The sequence below is a fragment of the Martes martes genome, assembly GCF_963455335.1.
Source record: "Martes martes genome assembly, chromosome: 1".
Lineage (NCBI taxonomy): Eukaryota > Metazoa > Chordata > Mammalia > Carnivora > Mustelidae > Martes > Martes martes.
The window spans coordinates 164497356-164510235 of NC_137888.1; the positions used below are offsets into that span (position 1 = coordinate 164497356).

The 12880-nt window shown below is 41.8% G+C and overlaps 1 protein-coding gene across 2 annotated transcripts in view; it reads right to left on the reverse strand.

Annotated features, from left to right (window-relative positions):
* PPARG (peroxisome proliferator activated receptor gamma) overlaps positions 1-12880 on the reverse strand; it is a 131528-nt gene that overhangs the window by 6245 nt on the left and 112403 nt on the right. For both annotated transcript variants that reach the window (XM_080821667.1, XM_080821666.1), the window contains one exon: positions 10924-11374. In XM_080821667.1, the coding sequence (XP_080677793.1) occupies positions 10924-11374 (451 nt within the window). The remainder of the gene's footprint in view (positions 1-10923; positions 11375-12880) is intronic.

Here is a 12880-nt window from a genome sequence, read left to right on the forward strand (position 1 = left end):
AAACCCCAAGTGTTTGTCTCTATTCTAGGAGCTGCTGTTAGGGCTTTTCTGATCTTTGTCTATTGGCTTTCTGATACAGGCCAATCTGAAAAGGACTGTATCTAGGGGATTTAGGGGAAAAAAAAGTCCGATAGCTGGGGAGCCATAAATTGATCCACAGACAATGAAAGACCTTAGTTCAGGTGCCTGATGAAAACCAAAGGAGAAGTAAGGCTTCTTTTTACACTTCCTCTCCAATTTCCTTTATTCCATTCTAAGTTCACAGACGTGTTAAAAAGAGCAATGGATTTGGAAACTGAAGACTTGAGTCCTGTCTCTCTTCCACTTAGTTTCTTTGTGACTCTGGACCAGTCCTCTAATCTTTCTGGGTTTTGGTTTAATTTTTTAAGTCGATGGTACTCCTTTTATAAGGTTGTGGTGAGAATGAGCTAGGTATAGGGACACTGTAAGAAGTTACTATTCTCTCAGTTTAGCCAAATAAAAACAGTTTCCACTGGGATGGGGTCAGGAGTGTAAGCTGGGGCGGGCTGGCAAATACACAGTGGGGAAGGGGAAGGTTCCTAAACTGATTCTGGTAAGATCATAGACTCAGGAGCACAAAAAAATAATTCCTGATGCAGGCTCATGTTTGAGGGGTTTGGGCAGGTTCTCATTCTCGTGGCTGAATGCATAAAAGCAAGACAGTCTAAGAGCAATAATCAAACAAGGAAGGCATGGGGCCTCAAGTCACTTCTTTCCTGAACTGATGGTGTTCGGGCTTCTGCAGTACTTTTCTGATCAAGCAGAATCATGGTGAGCATTAGGCAAAACTGTGACTTCAGCCAGCTTTATCTCTGGTAAACTATGGTAGGGCCTGTAGCAATTCTCTCCTACATTCCTACCTTTGGGGAAAAAAAAATAATGTAAGAAGGTTTCACATGTGTTGTTCTTCTCATAGTTAAATTTCAATTGGAGCTGGATGGAGTGCAGGGATTCTCAACTTTGGCTGCACACTGAAATCACGTGGGGAGATTAAAACCCCGCAAACGAAAACCTGGATGCCATCTCCAGAGATTCCTACTGACTTGGTCTGGGATATGATCTCCAAGGTTTTTAAAAGCTCCTGGATCATTCTAGTGAACAGCCAAGAGTAAGCACTACTGGCTTAGTGGGAAGCAGCTGGATTCCCAGCCTTAAAGCTTACTTGCTGGGTAGCCTTGAGCAAGTTTCTAAACCTTTCTGTGCCTTCGTTTCCTCACTTAAAAAATGGAGACACGAGTAATGTGACTCATAGTGTTGGTGGGAGGATTAAATGAGTTAGTAGATGGCAAGTGCCAGAGCAGTGTCTGACACATAGTTAAGGTAGCTATTTCTAGTATCACTCGCCTCTTTTTCCTTCCTACCTTTCTTCTCTCATTTCTCTGATTTTTCCTGGGTCCTCTATCTTTCCTGTTCTTTCTTCTTTAATTGCTCCTTTCTTCTCCGCCATCTCTCCACTCACCCCTCCAGATGTTTTTCCCTTTCCACTGTGGGACCTGCACTGTGCTGGAGGTTTGGTATTAGGAATCCTAGCAGGGCAAGTCTAAATTGATCAGAAGTTCGCATAATGGATGATTTTAGGAGAAATGCAGTTGATGATGGCTCTCTGGGCAAGGGACAACACAACCAGGAGGTCTTGTAAACATGTTATCAAACAGATAAAGATCTTCTGTAACGAGCTGTTCTGCTGAGAACCCACGTGTCATCGCCAGTCCTTCATTGTAGAGTGGGTTAATATTGTAACATTTCCCTTATGAATGCTTTTTCTGTCTATGTCCAAATGATAACCCCTCCTTACAACAATAACATATGGGATGTGGTCAGGATGGGGAAAGGGGGTGACCACCACAATGAAACCAACCCAGTTAGTATTTTCTTTAATCTGCCCATCGAGAAAACCATTCCACACCAGCTTCCCTCATCTCACACATCCAAATGCCACCGCCAAAATCCACCTCCCCAACTACAACGGTAGACACAAAGTATTATAATGAGGTGAGTAGTGCTTTCTTCTTTTCTGTCTTCAAAGCTCTTTGCATTGCTCAATGCTACCTCAATGGAGTAAAATGAGCTTGGGCTCTGTTTTATTTCCAGGTCTCGCAGAATGGAAATTTTACTGGAGCTCTCCATCCTGTCCTTGGGAAGTCCTTGTCTTTCCTGTCTCCTTTCACCCCGGCGGGGGGGGGGGGCCGGGGGGGGTTGGGGGGGTGGGGAATTTAAGGTCCCCTAAAGGCTGCTCAATGGAAGCTCAGCCATGTGGTTTGCTGAGGGTTCTCTGTGTCAGCCCAGGACAGCAGCATGTTCTTCCCTTTAGCTGAGGGATACAGATTAATTTCTGCTCCTTCTATGTCCAACACTGGCTCTGAACAGCTGGAAATGGGGTGTGGGTGGGGGGTGGAGAAGGCTGGAGAAAAAAGAGAATGATTTTTCTTCCTCATCAAGGCTGACACACTCCTCCCCCTAACCCAATTACACTTCATTGCTTCCTCATCCTTAGAAATGACAATAACTGAACATAAAACATAGCCAAGTGTTTGTTCCCTGCAATTCTCCCTATCTTCCTTTCCAGTGTCTTTGAGAAGAACTTGTGATCTCAAAACATAGGTGTGATCTTTAATCTCCAAACATGACCTCTCAACATATAATGTCCCAAAACTTTATCAGAACCTTGGGAGTGTGGAAACTCACCACACTCCTGCTATTCTCTGTCTCCCTGAAGGGGCCAGGAGGCTCTGAGTTCTCCCCTTAGCCTGTCAGGCCTCTCCCTCTTCCTCCAGTATCTCTTTCCCTTAGGGTTTTTTTTCCCCCCCTCAATCCACAACTAATCCCCTTAAAGTGATAGCTGATAAAGGGATTAGCTGATATCTCCCCAGGGGTATTTATATTGTAATAAGGGATTTCAAGAATCCCCATTGGTGGAACTGGAAGCAATCGGACTGGCAAGATTGCATAGAGCTACCTCGAATTCTATCATACAGGGGAAAAGGGAAAATTAGCACTTATTGTGTGCTTAACATGTCCCAGGCATTGTGCCAGAGGCTTCACATAATGTTATTTCATTTACTTACGACACTGATAAGGAAATTAGGGCCCAGGGAGGTAAATTATTGAGTGAAATCACACATCTAGTAAGTGGTGGTTGGGGGCGTCGGGTCTGAACTCCAGGCTGTCCCTGGGATTCCAAAGCTTTCCAATGCCCCCAGCCCACCTCTTCTGGTTTTCTTTTTTGTGAATCTGGCAAGACCCTTGAAAGGTGCTTTCCCTGGGAGTACATGGCTCCTTCACAACCTGCGTTGGCCTCTCTGTGACGAGTGACTAGAACCCCTCCTGAGTTTCATTCTTCCTCACTCATAGATGATCTGTCTGAACGTCTTGGTGGATTGTGCCAGTCTGGAAGGCTGCCTGGGGTCACCCAGAGTTTAAACACACATTGTGAGAACCCAGAATGATAAACTGCTCCAAAAAGCGGCCCACTGACTGACTGACTGAACCTTTTCCAAGACTGCTGGTGTGGTGATAGGAATGACTCAGCAGTTTGGCTTTCAATCCCATGTCTGTCTCTGAGGTCAAACACAGCCTTGTGCTCCCTCACTGACATGATCCCAGCCTACCAAGCCCAGGGTGAGGAAGAGGTTTTACTTCTGAAGCAGTCACAGAAAAAGATGCTTCTATGTTCTACAAATAACAAAAGCCTGTGTGTGTGTCTCTCTCTGTGTGTGTCTGCATGTATGTGTATTTTTAGGTTTCTCAGATGATTCTAGTATGTTTCATCTTCTCCCTTACCCTCCAGCCACCTGTTTTTTAGAATTTGTGTGCCAGTTGAGAACTCATTGATAGACTTCACCTTTCTCTAAAACAAGTCCACAAAGTTATGAGAAGAGTGAACTAATGGGGCGTTTCTAGATAGCACTAATTGAGTCATTATTCAAAGCCATCCTGGCCATCTGACAAGGGTTTTCCCACTGGTGGCGGCAGCATGGTGGGAAGAGCAGAGGAGAAGAGTGTCATATGCTCTGTAGACACAGTGAGGGGCCCATTACAGATTTTTCAGTTAATAAATGAATGCTATTACTCTCTGATTCCATCATGGCCCACATGGGAGACAGAAACCATGTAATAACACTCTTCCACTGTCCTGCTCAGAGCTTAGTCAGACAAGAAATCAGAGGTCCTTGTTTATTCTCAGTATCACAAGAAAGAAGTTAGAAAAACAACTTTTACCACTTAGGCACCAGCCTGAGTCTTGTTAAAACAAACAAACAAAAAAAACCTGTATGGATAAGAGAGCTGCATATTTCACTCACAAAGGTGAGTTAGAAGAAAGTAGGCCTATTGGTGTCCACAGTGTTTTTAATATCTAGGTTTTCAATTATTCTGGATTGTGTCTCCTCCCAGTCAACGAGTAAGGCTGATGCTAACAGACAGAGAAGATGTGGGGATCACTGGGACCTACAGAATCAGAGGCCTCCTGAAGCTGGGGTTTCCTCAAGAAAAGCATAGGCCACTCAGGAACCTGTACTCTGTCTTCTGTTCTAGAGAAGTGCTATGTTGTCCATTCTAACTGGTGGACACAGTTCCACAGACAATGGAAGGACTATGCATGAGCTGGATATATCCTCAAGATTGTGAAGAGCCTTAAGGGATGGGGAAAGAGATGGAATACTCAAACTCAGAATCCTCAAACGCTGCCTGAGAGCTGGTGTGTGGTGTTTGCCACTACAGTGTTTGAGCTGAACGAGCACTGTTTCTGACAGGCAGGAAGAGCTGAAGTTACTGGAGTACATTTTAACAATTTAAAATTTTTCTCATAGATTTCTTCTGTAACCATTTATCTCTGTTAGAACCTGGTGTAAGATGGTATCTGATGAAGTATGAATGTATTCACTTAGTTACTTAGAGCCTACCGTCAATTTTTGTGGTGAGTGCCACACTCAAGTGCCATCGTTTCTGAGGGCCATGTTACCTGAACAAGTTTAAGAACACGGCACCAGTCTTCAGTGTTATCCTGGGCTCTGTTCTTTCCTTCCCACAGCAATTTTCAAACCTAGTGTGTCATTTTGTTAGGTTTAAAACCATGTCTCGAGAAGGCCTTTGGATATTGGTAAGTGATATTGAGACAACCTGAAAATTCTTGACTGAAATATTTGGAGGCAAAATGAAGTAGGTAGTTTTTGATAATTGACAAAGAACTCCAGGACCAAGGTAATTAACTGGGATGCTTCCACATCCCAATACACAGTAGGGCATCAGTGTGAAGGTCAGAGAGACCTGGGTCTGAACTGTGGCCTCGCCAATTAGTGGCTCTGGGACCTGGGGCAAGTTGCTTAATCTTAGAGCTCTAAACTTCCATTTTCTCTATTTGTAAAATGAGGATAACAACAGACTTTGCAGAGCTGCAGGAAAGGTTAAACAAAGATTATGAACGTCTGTAAAGTGCTCACATATATATTCTGGCATATAGTGAGGTATTCGATAAATGGTTGCTAGTATTATTATTAATATTTGACTATTATGCATCCAATAGGCATTTATTAGGTATATATTCTGGACTGGATGCTGTGCTTTGATTCTGTTATATATAATCTGTACCTACATCCACACACAGAGTTATGACCAAAGGTAAGAAACAGAAGCCCCAGGTGACCTGAGACTGTCTTAAGAGCATCAACTCTTGGGGTGCCTGGGTGGCTCAGTGGGTTAAGCCTCTGCCTTCGGCTCAGGTCATGACCCCAGGGTCCTGGGATCAAGCCCCGCATCGGGCTCTCCGCTCAGCAGGGAGCCTGCTTCCTCCTCTCTCTCTGCCTGCCTGTCTGCCTACTTGTGATCTCTGTCTGTCAAATAAATACATAAAATCTTTAAAAAAAAAAAAGAGCATCAACTCTTCCTGGGTCTGCTAATGTACAGCTATGAGAACAATTCCCCTTTCTTGTGCCCTACCTTCCCTGCCCCCTGCCCACTCAACAGCAGAAGCACACATGATCACTCCAAGAACAGCCGTCCAACATTGCTTCACAGAACATGGCTGGGATGGCAGGAAAATGAAGAAGCTGCCATAGAGGTGGTTTGCATAACCAAGTCAGACTCAACAGGGTAAATGAGGAGGCTGGTCACTTGCCATCTGTGGCCATTGTATCAATATTTACAGCTTCTCTGTCATTAAGATGGCGATGGCAATCTGCCTCCAAAAATACATTGTAAAACCTGGTGAATTTCCTCCCCCATATATTGGAAGTTTGGGGAGAACTGTAATGGATTCCAAACTGTTTTGAATTAACAAAAAGAGCTTTTTTCCTGTTGCACAGTTCCAGCTGGAAACTTCCTATGCTTTTCTTCACTGAACAGCAAATGCTCAAGGGGGCAAAGAGTCCAGTGGAGTGTCCTGGGGCTTGTCAGTTTTACTGAGCTTTACACTTGGCTTTGGTTGCTGGGTAGTTCTGGGAGTTTGCTAGTGTGGCTGGCATGAGGCTGTGGCGCCAGCTGCAAACCTGCCCTTGCTGGAGGTGGTGTTAATTACTCTTGATGCCACCCATCCTGGAGGGAGCAAAGAAGCTATTACTTATCAGGACTACTGAGGAAGCCTTACCTCCAAATTAGGGGCCCGCACCTTAGGGGGTCTGGTGAAGGGAGCACAGGTTGTGGCCACCAACACAAGTGTGAAGAGGGTGACTACGAGCCATTAGCCAGGTGGTAGGGGACAGGGTGTGTGGCAGAGAGGGTACTCTGAGGTGACAGGATCCCTGGGTTTCAGCCCCAGTTCCATTGCTCACTAGTTGTTAGGTCTCAGACAAATTGCTCAAGTCTAGGAAACTTGCTTTTCCTTCTATGAGATGAGAATAAAAATGTAGGGGAATTATCAGGATCTAATAAGAGAACATGTATGGAGTCCTCTTAAAACCATACCAAGTGCTGTCTGCTGTCTGGTTCTGGATTGTTGTTCTTTGTAGTCCCTTTTTTTTTTTTTTTCTTGCCTTGAGCTCAGAGGAGAAAGAGAGAGAGAAGAAAAACTTGAGAAGAACTAGGTCATCTTTCTCGGCTAGCTTGGTTTGAGAGCTGAGTAAACAGCAAAGATGCTAAGCACCAGGCCAATCTAAGTACCAAATCTCACCGTATCAGCAGTTTCTAGGGTTGAAGTTGAATGACAGTGATCTTACTATAGCAACTCCAGTTTCCTCAGCAAATACTTAGTTGGGTCAAATCAGGTACTTTCATCCAAAAAAAAAAAAAAAAAAAAAAAAAATCCCCTTTAGGTCTTCTGGGCACACCTTGTCCTTAATCTTCCCAATTCCTTACCACTCCTCTCTTACAAGGGGTCCATCTCCCCATCCCTCCTTCAGTCTAGGTTCATGGTCCCTCCACCAGAATGAAGCTCTTCTGTGATTTGAAGGCTAGCTCAGAATGAGGTCAATGGGACCCCTGCCAAAAGCTCTTTTTCTGAAATCACTAAAGCTATCTATAGACTTCAATGTAAAATGCACAAAAGACAATGATCACTCTTTATCAAGATTGCATAGGATCAGAAATTTGTTTACTGGATCAAAGCCTCTTGCTTACATGAATGTTTTCCCTTTCAGGAAAACCCAGGATAGGAAAAAAATTAAAACTCATTGAGAAATTATGTATTGTACTCTAATAAACCACAATCTGGGATACTGACTTCACCATCTACAGATGACTGGGATTCTGATCTTACTGGAATCCAGTCTTTGGACTGGAAAAGACTCAAATAGTTCTTTCTCTGGCCTATACCCAACTGGCTTCTCTGAGTAAAGAAGACAATCAAATTTCTGTGTGTTGAGCAAACATGGGGTCCAGTTTATTCATTCTTATCTACTGCCTGTAGGTAGACTTCATCTACAAAAGCAAACTTTGATTGGGGAAGGATTTGCCTTTTGTGATATGGGAACTAGTCAACGGTTAATTCTATTTCTTTAAGGAAGTCTACAATTATTCACAGGATTTTCTTCTCATTATAACCACAGGTATAATAATCTATGGCTGGCTGCTACCTTCATATTTCTTTCATTGTTGTGAGGACCCAATAAGATCTGGATATTGGCTACTGTTACAGTAGTCTGTATGAGACCTAAAGGAACTCACTTACATGGCATCTACATTTAAAATGTACCATTTTTAATTTTCATAATTAAAAACCAAAACCTGTAATACCTGTTAAATTGAATCAAACTTTGCACTGTTATTTTTTGACTGATTAATGAGAAATTTAAAGCCAATAAACTGTTGGTTTTTAAATAACCTTGCTTGTGAGTTATAGGCAGTAATGGCTTTTTTCCTAGATGAAAACACCCTGTTGTCACACGTGCCCATAAAACAACACTGCTCACTGGAGGCGCCTGGGTGGCTCAGTTGGTTAAGGGGCCAACTCCTGATTTCAGCTCAGGTCATGATCTCAGGGTCCTGGGACAGAGCTCCACATCAGCCTCTGTGCTCAGTGGGGAGTCTATTTGAGGAGTCTCCCTCTCCCTCTGCTCCTCTCCCTGTTTGCACATGTTCTCTAAAATAAATACATCTTAAAAAAAAAAAAAACCAGAAAACAAAAACCAACATTGCTCGAGCTCAGAAAGTCCAGAATTATCATGACTGTTTCTTGTGTAAACCTTCCCTGACAAGTGATTAATCATGTTTGAATAGCTTTTTTCAAATGCCTCCCTTAGTATATCTACGGTGGGAATATAAACTGATATAAACGTTGCAGAGAACAATCTGGCAATGATGTAACAAAAGACTTAAAAATATATAGCCATCTACCCAGCAATTCCACTTCTGGTGATTCAGAATGAGAAAATAATTTGGAATTTGAACAGAAATTTACAGTTAAAAATGCTCACTGAAACACAAATTTAGGGCACATTTTTAATAATTTTCTAAAAAAATATTTCTATATTCCTCTCTATAGGTTTTTTGAAATAAGTTAGCAACCATAAATAAGGAGATAATTAAGTATGTAATGGTCCTTTAAAAAATGAGTATTTTACAGTCATTAAAATGGTAGTGTGTATACACAGATATGCTAGCACACGCATAGAAACTTTTCAGGAGGAGAAATAGGACTTTGTTAATCTCATTTTATTCTGAGGTCAGAGAACTTTAATTTCTACTTCAACTTTTCTGTACTCTTTGAATTATGAAAATGACCAAGTATTACTTTTGTTTTCAAAAATTAATGAAAAATATGAACAGAGTATGTAATGACAGGGGGAAAATGATTAAGTGAGAAAAGGAATATAAAACATGGACTCCAGAGCATGCCTGGGAAAAATCTTAGAAATACATCAAATGTTAATAATCCTATTTCTATTCTTCATTAAAAACAAAATGTGCCTCAAAATATTAGCTAAGCAATAATGACTCATTTTCTCATCTGGTTTTTCAAAATTTAAGCTTCTTCTCCTAACGAACCTCAAATAAACTAGAATCTCACTCTTCTTTGCTGAATTAATCATGGATCCCAGAGGATCAAGTGTTGATCTGTTTAAGTAGATTCAGCCAAGATATTAAAACGTGTTGGAGAGTAATTTTTGTTACATTAAACATAACTCCCCCAAACGTCGCTTTTATATGAGTTACAACTTGACGCAGCACCAGAGGCCGCAGAGTTAGCCTGTGTGCCCTACTGACATCTAGCTGTACCCAAGCCACGTAAAGGGCGGGATTACTGTAGACCCTGGACCCAGACTGCCTGAGCTCATCAGCCTGGCTCCCCATCTCCTGTTCGCTGGGTAGCCCCGGGCAAGTGACTAAAAACGTTCAGTCCTCTGATTTTCTCGTCTGCAAAATGATATCTACACCTTGCTGGGCTGGGGAATTAAGTGAACGTGTACTACGTGCTTAGAATACCACCTAGGACACGGCAGGCACTTAACACAGGTTTGCTGCACCTGATTTCAGAAGCATTCTGCTTTCAAGTAACTGGACAACAAAGGAGGACAGAGTGCAGTGTGTTCTTTACAATATCTTGTATCGTTAGGCACAGTTTACCTCTAGAGGACCACCATCCCTCCCCACGTCGGCTTTTGCCAACAGAGGATATTCTGCCGAGGACACACAGAAAGCTCGCCTGAAGCTCATTTCAGTAATGAAAATTCATTGCTTAAAAACAATTTTTATAAAGGAAGACGACAGTAAAACTTTCTTCTACATAAGTTGGAAGTGTGTGGAGAAGCCAATGAAAGTAGCATTTAGTATAAAACCTGGCTTTTGGAGTTGGTTAGTTAGATCATGTACTGGCAAGGCCAAAAATACAATGAATTGCTAAATAACTCAATTTATTTCTCTGCTCTGTGCTCTTTGGTTCAGATTATATTCTTAATCATAGCCAACTACCTCCCAAAGGTACTCTAAGGGAAGCGACCAGAGAAATCTACCTGAGAGAATAGGTAGAAGTCCGTAGATAAATATCCCTTGATTCCTGATATTAGGAAAGCAATTCAAAGTAATATCTTCCTGATGGTAGGGCAGGAACTTTCTCTATGTCAAGTGAGCACTGACTCCAGCAAAGTTGTACATGTCATTACTTAAATGACTTGAAGAACAGATTGGCCTGATGGGAAGAGAAGGGAAAAATAGAGAAGGGAAGGGAAAAGATAGAGAAAAGAAAAAAAAAAAGGAAAAGAGGGCATTTGTTTTTCACGTTTGGATTTGGCTGGAAAAAATATTATGAAGGATAAAAGAAGAAAAACCTGGGTTGTCCACAGCCTTCCAACAACAAATCTATGATCGTCTCTCCTGGTATTTTACCTGTGTAGTGACGCTCTCCTGGCATCATGCCACTGGCATTTTCTGTCGGAAAGTGCAGTAAGTACAGAGAAAAGGACAAATGCTAAGGAAAGTCAAAATTCTTCCAGCCATCCCACCCTCTCTCACAGAAGATCGAAAGATGAATCTTACCTCCACTGAGAATAATGACGGCTATAAATATCGCCAAGTCGCTGTCATCTAATTCCAGTGCGTTGAACTTCACAGCAAACTCAAACTTGGGTTCCATAAAGTCACCAAAGGGCTTTCTCAGGCTCTTTAGAAACTCCCTTGTCATGAATCCTTGGCCCTCTGATATGAGAACCCCATCTTTATTCATCAAGGAGGCCAGCATCGTGTAAATGATCTCATGGACGCCATATTTTAGGAGAGTTACTTGGTCATTTAAGTCAAGGTTTACAAAACCAGGGATATTTTTGGCATACTCTGTGATCTCCTGCACAGCTTCCACTGAGCGGAACTGACATCCCTGAAAGATGCGAATGGCCACCTCTTTGCTCTGCTCCTGCAAGGGGGTGATGTGTTTGAACTTGATTTTATCTTCTCCCATCATTAAGGAATTCATGTCATAGATAACAAATGGCTGCAAAAAAGAGGGGGGGGGGGAAGAGGCTGAGTTGGAGATTTCCAATTCAGTGTGAATACCGTTCCAGTTTCTTTATACACATTTGCTTTGTTAACTGAAATCTTTAAGGTAGAAAATACTTAATGAGAAAATACTTTCACCTCCCAATTATTCCTCTTAATTGTCTTCTGGTATCAAACATTTGACCAAGCTTGTTCTTCTTTTCTTTCAACTTATAGTGCAACACTTTTACCTGTGACTGGCTAATAGTTCCAGTTTTGGTTGTTTGGAGAGTCTTTGTTGCTGACTTGTAAAATCATACAAAATCTGTTGTTTATCTTAGCTTTCAAGAGAATGTGTTTTTAAACTTCTTTCAATGAAAAAAAATCATTTCGGCAACTCAGGGTTGAACACACCCACTTGAACATAAAGTAATCTTGCAGTTTTAGATTAAATCTACTCAGATCTCAAATGAAACGCAGTGTGCATGTAAAATATACTTAACTATAAAAAATCAGTTTGAAAGCAGATGAGGAATATTGAGCCAAGAATATGTCTATTTCTTTTCTTAATGTTCTGGAAGCAATCTGTTTCAGAAAGAGCCAGATGTTTAAAGCCTGTGGGTAAGCACTGCATAAAGTGGCAAAATTAAAAAAGGGTTTTGAAGTTATTTTTCAAAATATCTGTCCGTAAGGGTCAAATAATTAATAAAACACTTGCATCAGTTACTCAAGTCTGCAACAGGCTGCCTTCAAAAGTAAGTTGTTAGTCATTAAGTGATCGCTTTCATTTCCTTGCATAGAACTGACCAAAGGGATGTGGTCATTGTGAAATTGATTCTCCAGGCTACTCTGATCGAAAAGGGGCAGCATTTTATACATATTGGAAACACTGAACTATTGAAGTTAAACCCCCACTCCCATTCAAATAAGTGTCTACCCCAAAGCACTGGAGTAAGAGTTAGGGTATTTGCACTCTAGCTTTGGCTCTATGGTTAAGTATGTGACTTTAGTTAAGTCATTTATCTTTCCTAGGCTCAAATTTCTCAACTGAGGGGAACAGATTACATTGGATGTTTCCATCTCTTCCCTTGAAGATTTTCTAGTTGCCTTTCTCAGAAGCTCTGTGTGTGTGTGGGGGGTGTACATGTGGATATGTGTGAACATGAACATGCATGTACACTGAACATGAAGCCTCAGATGTACTAGAGTTTCTTCAGGCAGAGATGCTGAGAATTCCCTCCTGATGGGCAAGAGGAAGCTGTCTAATGAGTGGCAGCAGTAAGCACCTTTAAGACCCACTGGTTTGGAGATTCTAACTAAGAATCTCTACACAAGTCTATGATTTTCACCAACCTATTAAGTCTGGTCTACACTGAAGAAATAACACTAATGCTAAGGACCCTTAGATGTTGAGTAGACTTCCAAGCCTGCATGTTATTTCAACACCATTCACTGGAATTATTCCAGAAATTCTTACCTTTTTCAACCAAAAAATTCACTTCAATGGTATCATTTAGCCAAC